Source organism: Notolabrus celidotus, chromosome 21 (genome assembly GCF_009762535.1).
Source record: "Notolabrus celidotus isolate fNotCel1 chromosome 21, fNotCel1.pri, whole genome shotgun sequence".
Taxonomy (NCBI): domain Eukaryota; kingdom Metazoa; phylum Chordata; class Actinopteri; order Labriformes; family Labridae; genus Notolabrus; species Notolabrus celidotus.
The window spans coordinates 8474627-8493981 of NC_048292.1; the positions used below are offsets into that span (position 1 = coordinate 8474627).

At 39.0% G+C, this 19355-nt stretch overlaps 1 protein-coding gene across 4 annotated transcripts; it reads right to left on the reverse strand.

Moving 5' to 3' along the window:
- Positions 1-1692: 1692 nt before the first annotated feature.
- On the reverse strand, positions 1693-17600 carry sypl1 (synaptophysin-like 1). 4 transcript variants are annotated; one of them, XM_034673013.1, is made up of 6 exons: positions 17285-17600; positions 16572-16760; positions 8825-8943; positions 7539-7743; positions 6508-6699; positions 1693-4296 (listed from the first exon to the last, which is right to left on the reverse strand). In XM_034673013.1, exons 2-6 carry the CDS (start codon positions 16638-16640, stop codon positions 4165-4167), a joined length of 717 nt encoding a protein of 238 aa, XP_034528904.1. In that variant the 5' UTR covers positions 16641-16760; positions 17285-17600; the 3' UTR covers positions 1693-4164. The 4 variants fall into 4 exon arrangements, with proteins under 4 accessions (XP_034528904.1, XP_034528905.1, XP_034528903.1 ...); XM_034673014.1 differs by having other exon boundaries at positions 16572-16688; positions 17267-17600; XM_034673012.1 differs by having other exon boundaries at positions 17267-17600.
- Between the last annotated feature and the right edge of the window lie 1755 nt (positions 17601-19355).

A 19355-nucleotide genomic window follows, 5' to 3' on the forward strand; every position in this document is an offset into this window, starting at 1 on the left:
GTCCCGCCGGACACAGAATCACAACTGATCTTGTCTTAACTGAAATGAACCCTTTAATTATTCTACTATTATTCTACTAGATCTCTGTCTTTCAAACTCTATCGAAAAAAAGGGGAATTATGTCGTTTAAGATACTTTTAATACCTATATTGAATGGAAAATATATAGGTGGTGGATGATTTTTTGATTTTTTACTCAACAATCTTTTGTTTGACATTTCAAACATTATTTTGGTGACAATAACCATACCCTATCTGGCCAATATAGTTGAATGTGAGCAGTTTTAGATGTATATTTGTAAAGCCTGCAACAAATATAGTTAAATGATAAAGCTACATGCTGCAAAAGTATCTAGGTTAAATGGGTCTTGTCCATAAATGGCAGAGATGAGCATTCAGGCCGTCTTTATGCTTCTGTACTATAATAAAAATGGTCAGTCAGGCAGTTTGTGAATATGACTTTAATACTTCAGATTGACAGTTGAGATGAAATCAATTTACTCCTTTCTAAACTTATGAATGCACCAATGCAAGAATGACATCTTCTATCATTAAAATAGGGTCCTATGAGGGTGTGGCAGGATGTTGCATTGGTGTAATGGATTTTTTTAAGCGGGACAAAATCACAAATCAGAACAAAATTAATCCAGTTTAACTGTAATTATTGTGTTTTCTTAAAAGGTGACATTTTATGACTCTTTAAACTTTAGCCTAGCAGTTTATTTTTGGTGATCCTCTTCAAAAAGAGCCTAAAAAGGATGACATAATTTGGCAACCCCATGCAAAATAAGACAGATTAGCTGTTTGTTCATAGTTTAGAAGTATTCCAAAGTAGCTATGTGTCTTTACAGCTTTTATAATGTCAACCAATCTCTTTAAATTGGCTGCTATTACAGTTTGATTGAGAAAATACGTCTGGTTCCTCTTGACAGAGAAACATACACCTGAATATGTATAGCTTCTTTAAGTGGCTCAGTAGGTCAAGCTCATGGCACTACATTGACCTCTTGTGGCTGAACAAAGAACCTGCATTTCACAAGTAAAGTCAAGCTGAAATCCAAGAGTCACATAATGGTGTATTGTAGGAAAATAGTATTAGCAAACACAACGCATGCACACACAATATAAATATCCTGCTTTGTGGGGAATTACTGTCTCCAACCAGAAAGCTTGAACCAAGTCAGGAATTCAGTGTCTGCATGCCTGTGGTCACATGACATGGCGTGAAATGTCCTGTTTCAGCTCAACCAGGGAAAGAGACAGTTGGAGGTAGAGAGGAAGTGTGGCTTTCACTGAGGGCAGGGAAAATTAGTTTAAGTAATTTACAATGATGATCATATCCAAGCACACATCCTCCACTCTTTTTCTCACTCACTTGTACACTTCTGTTTTTGTCCTCCTCTTTCTCTCCCTCTCTCTCAAACACACAAAGCATGACAGAGTGATCGGAGAGGTCACAGGACATATCAGGAGATCGCAGCACTTACCAGGAAACACAAAGTGGTAGTCTTCTGTCTCTTTAAGAGTTATTGTTAAAGTTTTGGGTCACAATTTTGAGGTATTGCAGTGACAACCTCTTTGAATGCTTGTACCTTTAATTTTAACTCTCTTGATCCATATGTTGTTTTAATTTTTAAACACCAAGCTGAGTTCAACAAACAGAAAAATTCTTTAAAAGTGAACACACAAAGACTCATGAAAAAAAACATTTTATTGAAAAACAAAGGCACTGTAACTGTACATGGAAACTGTGCATGCCACAGAGTGAACATCTGTCACTCTGGTAGGTTAAATGCAAAGAATCATTGGCAAAGGTAGAGCTAACGTTGGATGATGATTACTGAGAGTGCAGGGGTATAACCAGTACACCACACCACACACACTTATGTTTCAAATCCAACTTACAAAAAGCAAAGGACAAAAAACAACAAATTAAATCAGAAATTTTGGCAAACAACATCCACACACCGAAAATAAAAAAGAGGGTCATGAATGCAACATGAGGTCACAGTCAGGTGACTAATGAAGTATTTAAAAGCTCTAAACAATCAAAAAACAACAGCGAAATAAATGATTTAAAACCAGAGATACGTGACATAAATCTAAAATAGTAAAAAGAGGTGAATGAAGAGTAACAACATTATTTACCTTCAAATAGTACCTTAAAAGAAATTCAATCATTTGAAAGATGTTCCTAAACTCACCCTCATTCAAGTTCTCCTTACAAATCTCACTCTCATAATAACCCTTTAGAAGACGGCATGAAAGCACACTAAGCAATGTACAAGTGCACGGTGACTTGAAGAACTTCATACTAACAAATGTGCAAATAACCTTCATGATGTTTTGGTTGCAGGCCACTTTACAATCCACCTCTTTGTCTGCAAAGTTTGGACTACGGAAGGAGAACTGGTGCAGGGTAGAGAGACTTCCAAATGGATTCACCAGATCAGTGTGCTTCATGAGTGGAGTGGAGAGTTTTGGGTACACATCGCAATACCGGCCAGGAACCACCAGGAGGCAAATAGGCTAACTGTGACTGAGCCATTGAATGACAGACAGATTGAATTAAAGTCACATTTTTGCTATATATTATGGGGGGGATTATGGAATGTTATTTTCTGATGTAGTTGCGTGGTACAACCCCCAAAATAACAGTGCTAGAAGACCGGAGACCCCCATTGACCTGAGGTGGTTAAAAAGTTGCTCACAGCCGCATGCAAGAACTAGCACACCAATCCAAAAACATGCATTTTTCTTTATAATTATAATTTTTAAATTATATTTTCGGGCATTTTAGCTTTTTTTCATCAATAGGACAGCTGAAGAGAGACAGGAAATGTGGGGAGTAGAGAGTGAGGGAGGACATGCAGTAAATGGTCGAGGCTGGAACCAAATCCGCGACCTCTGCGACAAGGATTATAGTCTCTGTATATGGGGCGCGCTTAGACCACTAGGCCAACGGCGCCCCTTTTCTTTATAATTTAAAAAAGGCCAGCAGCAGCAGCAGCAGCAGCAGCATAATTTCCTTAAGGGACATGTGGCAACGAAGTAAAGAGGAAAAGTGTTGCCATCTTTTATTCACATTGTTTTACCTTTTACCTTTTAGATCATTCTAAATTTGTATTGTTTTTTTGGAAGGTATCTCACGACCCCTGCATCAGTGTCTTGCGGCCTCCCAGGGGGGTTTCGACCCCCACTTTGGGAACCACTGGTATAAAGTATCAAAATTCCTAGTGCACTTAAGAGTACTTTCTGTTGTACTAAGACGACATTAAAGATGCTCATGTTAAAAACTGAATCTAGTGGTTGGTATTCATGGCATAGAGGCAGAGAGTGTGAAGTGCCTTACATTCATTGATACACACTAAACATCATAAATTCCTTCAGGTTCCTCAAACTTCATTAGGACCTGGTCAAGGAAACCTTCAAGACATAATAGAGTTCATAAAAACATATTTGGTCCTTGTGTGTGCATACTTCTACACCCGCTTACTAAAGCGTAGCAAATCCCCTAGTGTGTCTTTAAATTTATTTTTGGCCTATTTTAGTTGCTTTTAATGAGAGGACAGTGGAGATGAATTTAAAATGCAGGGGAGAGAGAGCGAAGCCAACACACAACAGAGGGCTGAGGATCAGAGTCAAGTCAGTCGCCTCCGTGTATTTGGCGCCTGCTCTACTGACAGAGCCAAACTGGTGTCCTCTTTTAAAAGCATTTGATGAACTAAATGTAATGGTGTTGCTATTGTATATGAAAAAGGAAAGAATAATGATGAAAAAAAACCAGCAATGAAAATCTGTACAAAAAACATTCCCCTCCCTGTATTTCCTACGTCTAGTTGGACTATTCTCATTTCAAGTTCATGATGGTTTAAGGAATGGTGGCACACTTTGGTGAACAAAACGCCAACTCAGCCCTGTTTATCAAAGAGGTCCAAATCCAACATATATTAATCCAAATCCATCAGTTCTTCAACTGACATTCATCAATTCATCCTTCATTTTTTTTGAAGAGTAATGTTATTGTTTTCACATGCTGTCATAATGTGAGTGTGCGTGCATGTGCTCAAATTGAAGGTCTCTGTGCTAGAGGTGTTGTATGCACAGGCTGACACTTCTAGTAATAGTATGTGAATGTGTGTTTGTGTTTGTGTTACGTTGTGTGTTAGATCGTTGCAGGGACGTGTTGCCTTCCAGGTCCAGGTGCAGAGGAGAACTTCTGGGAGTGCCAACGGGTCTCCTTGTACACAAACCAGGCGTTGATCGCCCACACAAACATGTTGAGGAAGCCAAACACCTGGGGAAACACGAATAGACAATAAAGCCTGATTAACATTACAGGAAAATACGACTCCTGAAGGATTAAAGTTCAAGAAGATGACACATTTTAAACATTTTTATAATAATAATAATAACAATAATTTTATTTGTAGAGCACCTTTCAAAACGTGCTTTACATGGGCAGCAAAATAAAACAGGTATATCATAAAAGCACACAAGTCAAGATAAAGAAATAAAACATATTTTAAAAGACATAAAATTCCCTTAAAAGAACTCTAAAGGAATGAAATGCTTTTAAAATATATTTCTTAAGACGGTTAAAATAAAATAGAGTCAAATAAAATTCAGATAAAATCCGGGAAGGCTCTGCGATAAAAGTATGTTTTAAGAAGGGATTTAAAAGAGCTCACTGACTCAGCAGACCTGATCTCCTCGGGCAGATGGTTCCAGAGTGTCGGACCCCTAACTGTGAACGCCCTGTCCTCTGCCTAAGGATCTCAATGTACGTGTCAGCTCATAGGGTATTAAAAGGTCTGCTATATAGCTCGGAGCAAGACCATGCAGAGCTTTAAAAGTAATCAGTAAAATGTTTAAATCAATTCTAAAACATACAGTGAGTCAGTGTAAGGAAGCTAAAACCGGAGAGATATAGTCAAATTTTTTGGTTCTGGTTAAAACCCTGGCAGTTTGGAGATGATCAAGGGATTTGTTGTGCAGGCAGCTAAAAAGACTGTTACAATAGTCCAGGCGTGAGGAGATAAAAGCATGTAAAATCGTCTCTGTGTCTTTAGAAGTTAAAACAGACTGAATTTTAGAAACGTTTCTGAGGTGGTAAAAACACAACTTCTATTGGTTACAAGCTCATTTAGGTCATATTGTTAAATCCAACAAATCTAGTTTGCATTTTGACACAGATAATATTGAGCGCACAATAATGTAATAAGTGTTATTGCTTAGAGTCTCATGACTGAGAGTCAGGCTGCTTCATGTTTGTTCTTCACAAGCTTGGAGGGCACAGTTCAAACACTGCAAAAAGTGAAATCTAAGAAAGATTGAATATCTCAGATAAGGGTGAAATTTTTTGCCTGATAAGAGAGTTTTTCTCACTAAGCAGTTTTTATGTTAGTGTTTCACTTGTCTTGAGTGTTTTTGTCCGAAATGATCTCAGTAAGATATTACAGCTTGTTACTGAGATTTTATGACCTATATTGTGTATACATGCACAATATAGGCACAGAAACGGCTTAAATCAAACCAATTAACCGACTGTAATAACATTATACATTAGTCTGAAGACATACTGTTTAATGATTATGGACAGTGGCTTTAAAGCAAGACTATGTAACTCTAAAATAAGAATAAACATGTTTTGTTTTAATGATTAAACAGCAGTTATACTCATCCTGCCTCTATTAAACACTCAGGGACTTTGTTAGGTACTCAACCTAGCATCACCAACGATCGTCCATGGTTCATTTCAGTTTATTTTTGATGATGATATTGTGTTTCCGAGTGGACAGTGTTGGAGTTTAACACTCTTTTTGATATGTAGCTGTATTAAATCAACCTCACACCCTCTCTTGACATAACCTCCGTATTTACCCTGCATGTTGTTTCTGAATCATCGCTAACCCGAGTAACACGAGATTTGTTGATTGTGAGTATACATGCTTGAAACTAGAATATCAACTGTTACAAAGTTGTTTCATCAACACTCACAAGTATAAAACTGCTTTTTCAAAGTAATAATTTCTTATTTCAAGCATGAAATGCTCTTTCTCACATGTCATTCCCCCATACTCTCCCACTTTCCTGCACTGTCCTCTGTCCTCTCCTCTACAAATTATAGGTGTAAAAGCCCCCCCCAAAAAATAAAATAAAATAAAAAGGATAATGGCATTAGCATTTATTTAATTTAAGAATATTTTTCAACATATTGAGAAAATAAGTCTCATATATTTTTTATTTCTATCAAGAAAAATACACTTATTTTAAGGTATTTCTGGGTTCATTGAGGTTAGATATTTTTACTCGTTTTGTTTCTTGTTCTGTTGGCAGATAATTTTGCTTAGTTTAAGTAATATACCCCCAATGTTTGTATATTTTTTTCTTGTTTTTGAAGGCTGGCTTTTTGCAGTGAAGATATAAAGGAAAAAAGTTACCCCTCCTCAACTGATTTGTTTGCTTTAGAAAAAAAAGGAGCACATAACTTTTTCTTTCTTCTTACCACTGAAATATTGAGCGTCCGCAAGTTGGCATACTCCGTGACCTCACAGGTGATGCCTCCATCCTTGCAGAGATCCAGCGTGGCACTGAGGCCTTCAGTGTCCGTGGCATACTTCACATTCTGCAAGCCTTTTGCCCATGCGGATGAACTCACCAGCCACAGGAAGACAAGAATTGCTGTGACAACAAAATCCTGGAAGCAACCAGGGACACGTCAGATTACAAACATCTCATCCTCAGATAAACAAAAAGTTCTGCAGCCTGTTGCACCAGCTGTGTGTAAGTTGTGTCCTAAGTTAGGGTGTAAAGTCCTCACAAAACCAAACGTTGAAACTAGTTAGTTTGTAACTTAAGTTGTGTCATTGTTTGGTTGCATAACAGAGACGTAAGGTTCATCTTAACTAGTAGACCGTAACATCCAAACTAACCAAAACATTGTCGCAGATATGACGTATACACTTCCAGCAGCCAATCAGATGAAAGCACCAATTTTGATGCATTGTTATCTTTTGTGCCTAATCTTCTCAGAACTGACCGACAGCTGAATCAAACTAAAGTAAGGTGATAACTACAGCCTAAATCCTTAATCTACAGTGTCTATATTATCAACTACAACATATGTTAATACTCAGGAGGGCAAATCTTGGTCATCATATTTTTCCAAAGGATGTAATCTCTCTCTTGGATATAGTGTTGCAGACGTCATATAGCTGGGAGAACCCTCTGTATCTCCTCATCGTCCAAAACATCCCACCTCTCAAAACGACGCGCCTTGACAGCCGATATACTCTACAGAGGACCTTACACCTACTAGGAGCTAAGTGTAAGAATTAAGTTGTAACTTAGGCTTACGTTGGAACTAGCTGGTGCAACGCCCAAAACTTTAGTAGAGTGTAAACTCCATCCTAAATGAGAAATTGCGTTCAAACTAGGCTACGTTTGAACTTACACACAGCTGGTGCAACAGGCTGCAGGTGTTAAACTTTGAAGTTTTTAAGGCTTGATATGCTAAGAAAGAAGATTGATACTTACCAAAATGGGTCCAAATTCAGAGTTCTTGTAAATGTGCATGTAGCCTAAATACACCAGCAGAGCCACCATGCTCTGCAGGAAGCAAATGATGGCCACGCCCACGAAAAACTCAGCTGAGGAGGCCGAGTCTCCCACCATGTGCGTCAAGGTGACGGAGTGGTTACAAACAGTGGTGTTTCCATCGATGAGCGGGACCTGGCTCAACCTGGCAACAACATAAGATAAGATAAGATAAGATAAGATAAGATAAGATAAGAACCAGCTTTTGTTAGGCTGCTATAGGCCTAGACTACCGGGGGAACTGGCACACTGACACACTGGGATCCTATCTCACCCCCTTCCCCCCAACCCCTTCATCACTTACTTTAACTCTGCCTGTCCCATTAAAGTTACTAACCATAGACCTTTCTGGAGTCCATGAGCTCCATTGTCTCGTAGATTCCTTTGAGCTGCCGTAGACGTCCTCCTGCTGCAGACCTTCCAGACTCCAGTTGATACGGACATACTGGACTCCAGCGGCAACAGCTTCTACTACTCGTCTCATCACTATCACCTCTCTCTCTTTTACTCCCCTCTATCTGTCTTTCCAGACCCAACTCGGTCGAGGCATGATGGCTGTCTAACATGAGTCTGGTTCTGCCTGAGGTTTCTACCTGTTAAAAGGACGTTTTTCCTCGCCACTGTAACTAGCTAAATACTGTGAAGTGCAATGCTCATGATGGATTAAGGTGGGGTCAGACTGAGTCTTACCCTGTCTTGAAGTTGGGTCTCTGTTCATAATTTGACATAGAGTGGTCTAGACCTCCTATGTTTGTAAAAGAGTCTTGAGATAACGTTTGTTGTGATTTGGCGCTATACAAATAAAGATTTATTGAAAAGATAAGATAAGATAAGATAAGATAAGATAAGATAAGATATTACTTTATAGATCCCCGGGGGGAAATTCAGTTGTTACAGCAACTCAGACATTAGTAAAATCAAGAAAAAGTCTCAATTAGTAAAATAAAAAGTACAAATAAAGGTAGATAATAAAGATAGAATACGATTTAGATATATAAAATTTTACAAATGGAATTTAAATAAATACAAATGTTACAAATGGATTAAATAGCAGTAATTACAGGCAGTATTAAAAAAATTTCAGTAGTGACAGGTTGACATGGTGTGATATGGTTGGTAATGACAGATTAAGAAATATAATAACACAAAAAGTTAAAGTCATCATAATTGTTCTTTCAAGAGTGCTCATTTCTTCGAGTCCAGTCCACACGTGTTGCCATTCTCACCTGAATGGGTAGTGGAAGTTGGCGTTGAGAGTTTCATTCCTGCCATCACCACATAAGACACTCAGGATGTTCTTCCCCGAGAATCCACCGCAGCTTCCAAAAGCAAATACAGCCGTGAGCTGTTTGAACAGACACAAGAGAGTGAGAGATTAGAGAGATGGTTGAGAATGATGTGAGAAAACCCAGCTCCAAAACCAAGGGAGTTAAAAATAATCAGGCTTTTTAAGAAGGGGGGATCACAGTCAGCATATTCTTTCATATAAACCTTAGTTAGCCTTTCTAAATTCATGTTCTTTTTGACGATACAGTTAAAAGCATAACCAAAACTTGACACTCAGAAGAAAGCTGGCAACTTAAAACATTATGTCAGCAGTTAAGAGGCAGAGGGACCAACAGATGGCCAGCATTCACTCTAACAGACAGCTGAAAATAAAACTCATGACTCAACCATTTTTACAAGACCAGCTTTATTAGTTTCCTCAATTTACTCATGGAAATTGCCAATCTAAACCAAATGTCTGATCTTGTGTGGTTAAAAGAAAACCCTTAATCTTTATTTGCACTATTTAGATTTTGCTACAGCAGTCAGATTATGACAGCATATGCACCAGAAAAATACAATTACATCTTAAAACTTGTTTTTGGAGAGTCCAGGCCCTTCCAGGAATAAAATGGCTATCTGTTACAATACAACACAATAAAATGTGGCTTACATAGCTGCACTAATGCTGCTTTTCAGCTCTTGAATTCTTTCTTGCAGAGGCAGAAAGCATCTGATTCAGCGTGTAGGCCATGTGACACTAATACTCTCCTTAAAACCAACCCATACTGAATTCTTTTAGTCAGGGAGTCTGGCCCTGAGCTCAGTGCAGAAACTACAGCCGGACAAACACTGATCATATCATTTGTGGGTGTTGAGGTCATTTAGACTTACATTCAAATCACTTTAATCATGCTTAATGGGTTATCTGGGGATCTAGCAAAGTAATGTGCACTACAAATCACAAATCACTGCATATTTTGCTCCTCATAAAATGTGTTGTAAACAGTTATCACACATTCAGGCGCTTAACATGCATAGCTCTGTGCCGCTGTCATCACACAGCCTGAAGTTTTCAGCACAGCAGAGAGCTGTGATACAGAACAATACTAACTCAAATATGAATCAATGTTTATTTGACCGAGGACAAGTATTCATCATGTAAACTGATGATAAATACCACAGCTTTTATTGCCTGAGCTAGTTTCCAGTGCCCAGTTGAGGGATGGTAACAAACAGAAAGCAACTGTGTTTCCTCCCAAGTCATATTTTTTATGAAACTTTTAAAAACTTGTGGATCTAGAAACTGTTAGCTAGAAAGGCTAACTGACCTCCAGTTCAGCCTCTGTATGTTTATGGGTAAAGGAATAGTGGAAACAGGTATGAGTCAGTAACCTAATATAATCTTAGCTAACTACATTGTGCGTAAACATACCCATTGAATTGATTATGTTACCCTTTGTTTTTCTAATTGACATAATGCAGACCTTACACTGCACATTACAAAATTACATTTTGTAATCATGCTAGCTAACCCAAAGCTTGATCTGTAAGGCAACTGGACTGGTAGAAATTCTTGAAGACGTTTCACCTCTACTACGAAAGGCTTCTTCAGTTCTGACCAGACTGGGGAAGAGCTAGAAAATATAAGCCTCTAACAGTCGTGGGTGTGTCCAGGTAGTCACAAAAGGGTCCTAAGTAGGGTTGTTAGTTCAGTTCCTGGCAGTTGTTCTCCTATCACCTGACAGTTGTTCAGTTACCCTAGTTCCTAGACTGTCAGGTGATAGGAGAACAACTGCCAGGAACTAGACTAACGACCCTATTTAGGACCCTTTGTGACTACCTGGACACACCCACGACTGTAAGAGGCTTATATTTTCTAGCTCTTCCCCAGTTTGGTCAGAACTGAAGAAGCCTTTCAGAGGAGAGGTGAAACGTCTTCAAGAATTTCTACCAGTCCAGTTACCTTACAGATCAAGCTTTGGATTACCATGACCTGGATGACTTCACAGACATATGCTAGCTAACGCTCTCTTGTTTGAATGTTAGCACTTGTTAGGCAACATTAGCAGTCATTTGGAGTTGTGTTTCTATGCTTATTGTCAAGTGAAGTCTTATATTGAAATGTATTTTAGCTCTGGTTTTGCTCTCTTCCAATACCTCAAACAAAACCGCCGTTGAACTAGCAGAACTGAGGCCACATTAGCATCAATTTGAATTAATTTTTCTTGACACTTGATGATTGTTAGACTAAAAACTACTCACATTTAGTGTTACAAAGGGGTGGAAAATTTCTAGTAAATTTCCATGGGAAGTTAAGCTGGGGAATTTTGGATATATTCCAAAATTGGAAACTTTCCATGGGAATTATGGAAATTAACTGGGAATTGAGAGTAATTTAATGGAAAGGTATCATATCCAAGCAGAAATATTTGTTATTATACGCAGACATCCATCCAAAATAATACAATTAAAAGAGATTTATTTGTAAGTAGAACTTTATCAAGTGTTCAATATTTTATTAAACAATCAATTCTCTCGTTGAAGAACAAAAACATGAATGTTGAGTTAAATATTACTCATCCCCCTGACCCAACCCATTCAAAAATAAACAAAAATGCAATCCCAACAAATTCCCATTCAAAATGTTAAATGAAAAGAGCCCCTCTCCCTCCAAAAAAGTCCCATTCAACATGCAAATAAAAAAGCATCTTCTCTCAAGCTTCTCAAGCCTAGCCTCTGCTGGGTTCTAGAAATCATCTGTGCATGTGATGGAGGAATGCACAGTGCATGTAGGGGGCGTGGTCTCAATAGCCCTGCAGTAAGCAGTGTGCTATGTGCATGTGATTGAGGAATAGTATAGATATTGAACTGTACTTGCATGAAATCTGGTTGTTTTAGTCAGGATTATACTAAAATATATTTTCCCCAACTATATTTAAGTTCCCTATTAAGAGCCAACCTTCAATTTAGTAAATTCCTGGTTTATTCCTGTTTATTCCCATGGAAAGTTTCCAACTTTGACTATTCCCGGAATTTTGCAACTCTACTCACATTTGAGTTATTTTTGTTTTTCAACAACTTTGAGGTACACGTTGCTGTTCAGCTGCTAAATGCTACATAATGGTTACAGGCTAGTTGTTACTTTGTGTTCCAGATGCATATTACTGAGCAGGTAGTTTGTAGTGTTTTATATGATGCACACACACTGCTCAAAAGCCCTCACTTCATCTACTCCAACACACCAAACAAAAAATTTGAAGCTTCACATTTTAACTGATCTTTAAAATTCTGCTTAATTAGCAAAACTGCATCACACCCTTGAAAAAATGCCGACAACAAACCACCTCAACTTTTAGCCTCTAGTTGTTCACCACAAGATCCACACACATACTGTACTTTGCATCTACTTACACACCCACACACACCTCGAGGCCTCTCTCCAGATGTGTCTCCAGATGTCACTGGCTGCCACTTCCTGTTTTTCTGGCAACACACACCAAAGTAAGCTACTTTTCTCACATTCCTGTTACACTGACTCTGTCACTTTCCCACAACGAGGTCACGGAGCCGCAGCATGGATAACTGCAACAACCACTGTGGACCGAGCATTATCGTTACTTATTTATGTTCACATTTTCAATCAGAGCACTTACTCACTGCTGAAACACTGTTGGACAGCTGAGTGTTTTGTCACATTTCCAGTTTTACAACTCAGCCCTTTTTTGGCACTACAGGTGGCAGCTTGCTTCAAACATGGTGCTTGGCAAACGCTGGACACGCAGCAGTGTTTTGTCAGTCCACTGCCTTTTTTTCTGTGTTGGACATCTGCATTCGTTAAGCATCAATTTATTGACATATGAGAGACTCCCAAATGAAGCTGCAGGCTGTTCTCACTCCAAACTAAGCCATTTGATACCATTAGCAATTTACACACATTGCAACCACTCAAAGTAGAAATCAAGAGTTACTTCACACGCTCATATATGAGATAAAAAGAAACAAAAATGAGCCAACAGGAAAGATTCATCATGTTGAGTGAGTGTGGGGCAGCCTTGTATCATCTGTGACTTTAAACATCCCTTCCTGTTTACTACAATGTGGAGGATAACATCTAGGGAGGTATGAGCATTTGGGCCAAATAACTCTAGTGACAAATACACTCTATTACAATAAGATCACTCACTGATTTGGACAAAAACGTTGGATAGATTTTAGATCAGGCAACTTCGTTTAAGAGAGCAGTAGTAACAATTTTGTCCAAAAGCTAAAGGCCAAACACATGTAATGCTTTAACCTCAAGGTGAGGTACACAGTATTCAACATGCAATCTTTTAACTGTTATGCTGTGTGTTAAGGTTAAGTTTCCAGAGAACGAATATAGAAGCTTTGAGTTACACATGTTTGTGAGTGATGAGGGTTTGTTTGCTCTGAAGACCAGTTGAACACTTATAAAAAGTAAGGATGCTTGATGCGGTATCGGGCTGATAAAGGGAATACTTTATTATTGTTTATTATTAGGGCAATTTAATTTGATCTGATTTATCTGACACATTATGACACGTTAGGTGGTGGTATGAGGTCTGCTGTTGTGTACAGAGAAGATGAACAACAACAAGCTGACTAGAGAAAAGCGGCATGACCTGTGTGGATGTTTGTCCCCATTTTAGAGGATAATAACATGTTTGCAAGTTTAACCCTCCTGTTATGTTGCAGGTCAGATTGACCCTTTTTAAAGTCTATTTTAGGCATTAATGCCTTCCAAACCAGCTAAATGCAGCATAAAAATCTGGGCAGCATGTGACAAAAGAGGTGTGTTGTGTTAATTTATCAACATCACTTCATAAAAATAAAAAAATTCAAAATGTAAAATAAAATAAACAGAAATCTAAGTCATGTAAAACTATTGTATTTATATTTTGGGCTTTCTAATGTACATTCAAAAAAGTTTTAACATGAATTTTTATTGAGAAATGAGTGAGTTATTCTCATTGAACCATGATCTGTGAGGATTAAAGAACACCAATGGACTAAATCTTGATTTAAACGGTTAGTAGTGGAGTTAAAAATTAAATTAAAAAATATGTATTGGGATTTTTTGGGGTTCTGACACTTTGGGATAATTGAATATGCCCTGGGTCAAATTGACCCAGGAACATTATTGCTGTTCCAGAGAAACAAACATAACAGGAGGGTTAAAAAGATGTGTCACAAGTTTTCAGAGAGGAGGAAAGATGAGCTCAAGTTTCAATACAACAAATCTTTTAAGTCACCTGAAAAGTCGTCATTGCAATAAAGATGCATTGAGGAAATACTAAGCAGCAGTAGCTGTAACTAGCATTCGCACTGCTAAAACATGCTGTAGTGCCGATTCCACATGTATTTGAAAACTGCAGGAAGTTTACCAGTGACAACCAAAAACACTATTAATGATAACTCCACAGCACTTCATGACTCACCTTTTTAACGACAGAGATTAGTGAAGTGAAGATGATTCTACATATTTGCTTACAAAATGTTAGCTTTTCTCACCCTCAGGTGTGCACAAACTACACATTTGAAAGTACAAAAATATAGAAAGTACATTGGTAATCTTATTGGTATTGGGCATCAGGAGCAGGTCATTATCCGTTATCAGTATTGGCCATAGACTGTATAAAATATGGACGTAGGATCAGTGACGTCACCCATCTGTTTCTGAAGCGCTGTTTTAAGGCCAATCGTCGACAGCAGCCATATTGCTGCTGTTGAGTGATTATGACGTAAAGAGGCGGGCTTTGAGCCTCCTAGCCAACAGCTACAGTGTTCCCACCTGTCAATTAAGTCAGCTGTGCCTCTCATTGGATGACTCCTAATCTCATCTCTATCTTTGAAATTGCCGCATTAGAAAAAATTCACCCCCTGCACAGTGTGTGCTGATCGAAAAATGAGCTATCCAGACTACACTCGTCTTTTGTACCAGGCTGTAAACATGTTTATTTCTGCTGTAGAGATTGGCTTTTTTGAATTGGTGTGTATGTAGTTTCTGGTACTTCCGAAGCCAGACTCAAGCAGATCCTTGATGAACTGCAGTTTTTAGCACTTCCACATTGGACTCATATTTTTAGACCGGAGGTTGCCGCTTGGTATTGGCTCTAAAAAATCTGTGCATTGCAAGCCTAACAAAAAGTGCTTCAAAGGTAGAGCTACAACTGAAAAGTATTTCCATTAATTATTAATCTACAAACATTTTCTCTTTTGGTTTACAGAAAAATATTGATAATAAATGATTGTGATTTCCAAGGCTGTACAAAACACATTGTTTTAGTCAGTTCACCATCGTACAAGAAAACTGCAAAGCCTTAGAAGTGGGGGCCTGAAACAAGGACGTATTTGGTTTGTTTGCTCAAAAAATGCAATTACACTTTTATCTTAAGGGCGGCCAGTTATTATTATTAGACTGCTTTAATATCAAACATGTAAACTCAGTACTGGACTGGCAACCTGAACATTAAATATGGTAACCTAGTGTCTGTTGAGCAGCAGTTACATCTCAGTTGAATTGAAAGTAGGAAAAGTAGCAGTTTTTCCAGTGCATTTTAACAAGAAAACTAAGTTTGTTAAACTATTAACGTCACTTTGTTCATGTTGTAATGTCTTTGTCCGGTTTGATGACGTTTTGTAATGCTGTAACTTGATAATTGGGGGTTCAGGACCTCTGTAACAGCATAGACATTCTTGCCAGACAATTCCCGCCGGACATGCATGTATTTGATGATAACAGAAAATGCATTAACCAGACCCTTGTGAATAACAAAATATGTTGGGTTACATAAAGCAAACACTGTGAAACACACACACACACACACACACACACACACACACACACACACACACACACACACACACACACACACACACACTCACATGGAGCCTGGTCCAGAGTCAGATGACTGGGTGTTACTGCTGCTCTGGAGCTATGCATGTGAGTGCGTTTGTGCGTCTTATGAGAAAATAGAACAGCTGAGAGAAAGTGTAGCTGAGCCAGGTCCTTTGACTCAGTTATTTAGGGCAGAACTGATTACTGGACTTTCCTTGAGAAACTTTCTGAATGCTGCCAGAATGTTTCAACCTCCTGCACAGTTACCCGGGGGTAAATTATTACAGAGAGGTGCATTAATCCCTAACTGTGTGCGTCTGGAGGGCATGCAACTCGTGAAATGATCCAAATGCAGTGAACTGAACTCCTTCCACTTTAGTTTTCTTGGTCAAACAAGGCTGATTCAAACTTTTATGATGTAGTAATCTTAAATTTTGGAATGAAAAACCTCAGTTATTGATATTTAGGGTATAGAATTGGTACAGACTGGCTTACTCTTGCTTCATAAACACCACAAAAGTTAATATCTTGAGCTTCTTTAGCTGTTATAATACTTCATAGATCTTATTCATTATTCTAGAGTGCAAAACATCAAGCTGCAGACAGAAAAAGCTGGTGTTTGCTTTCTAAAATTATGTTTGCCTGACTTTTAAATATAAATGTCATGTGCATTTGGATCAAATCAAACCCTTAAACAAATTTTGTCCACTAAGAGATTTTTCTCTCAGGGAAAATCCATGGACTGAACCTCCCTATCCTCTGGGTATCTCCCTCTTTCTCTCTCTGTGTCATTCACTCACACACAACTAACACATCCATGCAGAATAAAGTTTATGCATCCAACTCACCCACTCCACCAGTTTGATGAAGCCCAGAGGCTCCTTCAACGGCGAGAAGTTCAGCCGAAATCCGGTCATGATGACTGTGCTTCTGATCCCAAATCTTTATCCAGTTGTTCCTTAACTCTGGATGTTGGACCAACAGGGAGGAAAAGGGGGAGTTTTTTTCTAAAGAGTGACGTGGTTTTACTGCCGACGCTGTAAAAAATGATCAGGACATGTTATCCAAAGTCTGCTTTACAACCGAACTTAGCGTTTCAGTGACCAAATCCATGTAAATGTATCAAAGCGAGATAAGATAAGTTACTTCAGTAAGTTTCATCCAGTAATTGAACTTCAAAACGAGTCAATGATAAAAAAATAAGTGCTTAAAGTTGATATTTTTTGCAGTGTATCTTGAAAAACGAGTACCTCGCGCTCCGCTCGGTGATGCGCAAATTACGCAGGCGATATGGAGGAGGAAAAAAAGCGTAAAGGGTGCCAAATTACGCGTAACATTTGCTGAGGAAGCGTCATGTGTACTTCCAGGAAAGGGGTTTGAAATTTAAAAGCTCCTCAGGTTGATTCGAAAGTGTTAAAGGAAAGTTTTGATTTCCCTCTCATTGTTGGAGCATAATACTCCTCCATCTACCGAGCTGTGTTGGATTCAAATGCAACGAAGATGCTTTAAAATACACGCAGCTAAATTATAAGCAGTCGTTTACCACAGAGAATCCACGGACAGTGACTCCGGGGGTCTTCCACAGAAAAGTTACAGCTCGAGTCGAGCAACAAGAAGCATCAAAAGCATCCAGCTGCGTTTTCATTGGATCCATCCGCTGGAGGACGCGGGCGAGCGGGCTGCCTCCTCCTTGCTGAGTTCGCAGTTTCTAAGTGACGCCTCTTTGGTGCTGACTGTGTCATGTGACCCTCAGATCAAACCACAGACCCCTTAAAACTACTTCAGCACAAATAGTCCACATCAGGGGACTAACAGCAACTGGTGGACTCAAGACTTTAGAGGGTTATCTTGCTGAGGACTGGATGATGGACCAACATATCTGTCCAGGTTTCAGGAGATTACTTAAACTTTATACATTATTAGAGGCTCATCCTGTGAAAAATAGGATGGAATTTCTGAATTCCTCTTAATTAAATGTTAAGATTAAAGGGACACTCCACCATTAGCATGCTAGGCTAACTCATCAGGAGTCTGATGATAGTTATCAACACCTGAGAGTTATAAAAGTCTGAAAATATAAATATGTGTATAAATGTATCAGGATCAATCAATTAATCAATCTTTATTTGTATAGCGCCAAATCATAACAAATGTTATCTCAAGACGCTTTTACAAACAGGAGGTCTAGATCCCTCTATGTCAAATTATGAGACCCAACTTCAAGACAGGGTAAGACTCAGTCTGACCCCACCTTAATCCATCATGAGCATTGCACATCGCAGTATTTAGCTAGTTACAGCGGCGAGGAAAAACTTCCTTTTAACAGGCAGAAATCTCAGGCAGAACCAGACTCATGTTAGACAGCCATCATGCCTCGACCGAGTTGGGTCTTGAAAGAGGGATAGAGGGGAGTAAGAGAGAGAGGTGATAGTGATGAGAGGAGTAGTAGAAGCTGTTGCCGCTGGAGTCCAGATCGTCCGCAGCAGGAGGACGTCTACAGCAGCACAGAGGAATCTACGAGACAATGGAGTTCAGGGACTCCAGAAAGGTCTATGGTTAGTAACTTTAATGGGACAGGCAGAGTTAAAGTAAGCGATGAAGGGGTTGGGGGGAAGGGGGTGAGCTAGGATCCCAGTGTGTCAGTGCGCCAGTTCCCCTGGCAGTCTAGGGCCTGAGCCAGCTTTAACTATAAGCTTTATCAAAAAGGATATGTTCATTATAGCTGAGTAACATAATTATAATTGGTACACTAAGCTTTAGAGATGTATACGTCCTGTGAAAACAGTTAGATACTGTGCTTTGTGACTCTACAGGAGCTCATTTCAATTTGAAGAAACAACCATCATCAAGATTATCTTGGCTGATGCTCTGCCTTCATTTGAGATGTAGCTGAGAGAGCTGGGTGAGATATGGAAAAGCTTACATTCAAGAATGCAGGAGGGATGAGAGTATTTGATAAGGCATGGGGACCAGTGCTGAGACATTTAAGGGGTCTGGGGGAGAATGTTGATGTGGGATGAGAGATTAAGAATAACCCTGTAACACTGATGGCTATGTGTTCTACCTGTTTTAATCTGTCATTTAACGACTTGAATTTTGTTTATATTATTTTTACCCTCTAACGTGAGTCTTTGAGTTTACATCTTTTTTTTCTGCCCATTATTACGTACAAAATCTGCTAAATATTATTCATTACTATTGCTATGATTGTATGTTCTTTAAGGCCGCTGTTATGTTGTTACAAGAATATGGAAAAATACGATTGCTTCTATTTGTCAATGTGAACTGTATACAATGATATTGTGCAATAAAAAAATCTTAAAAAAAAAAGATTATCTTGGCTAAAGGACTTCAACAAAACCAAGATAACTTGTATTAAAAACTGAGGATGGGGGGGCTTCCTCCCTTGGGTCTGGTGCCCCCCCCCCCCTGCATTTGGCTCTGCAAATTGCAAGTCTCCTCCCAAGGGTCTGGGGGCTTCCTTTGCGGAACCAGGCCTGACAAATACCACCCTGTTGTTACCCACAGCTGCTACCTCCACCACGCCCTAACGTCATCCGCAGTGGCAGACCACAAGCTTTCTGAAGTCTGCATATAAATACTGTGTACTACCTATCAAACTACAACATGCT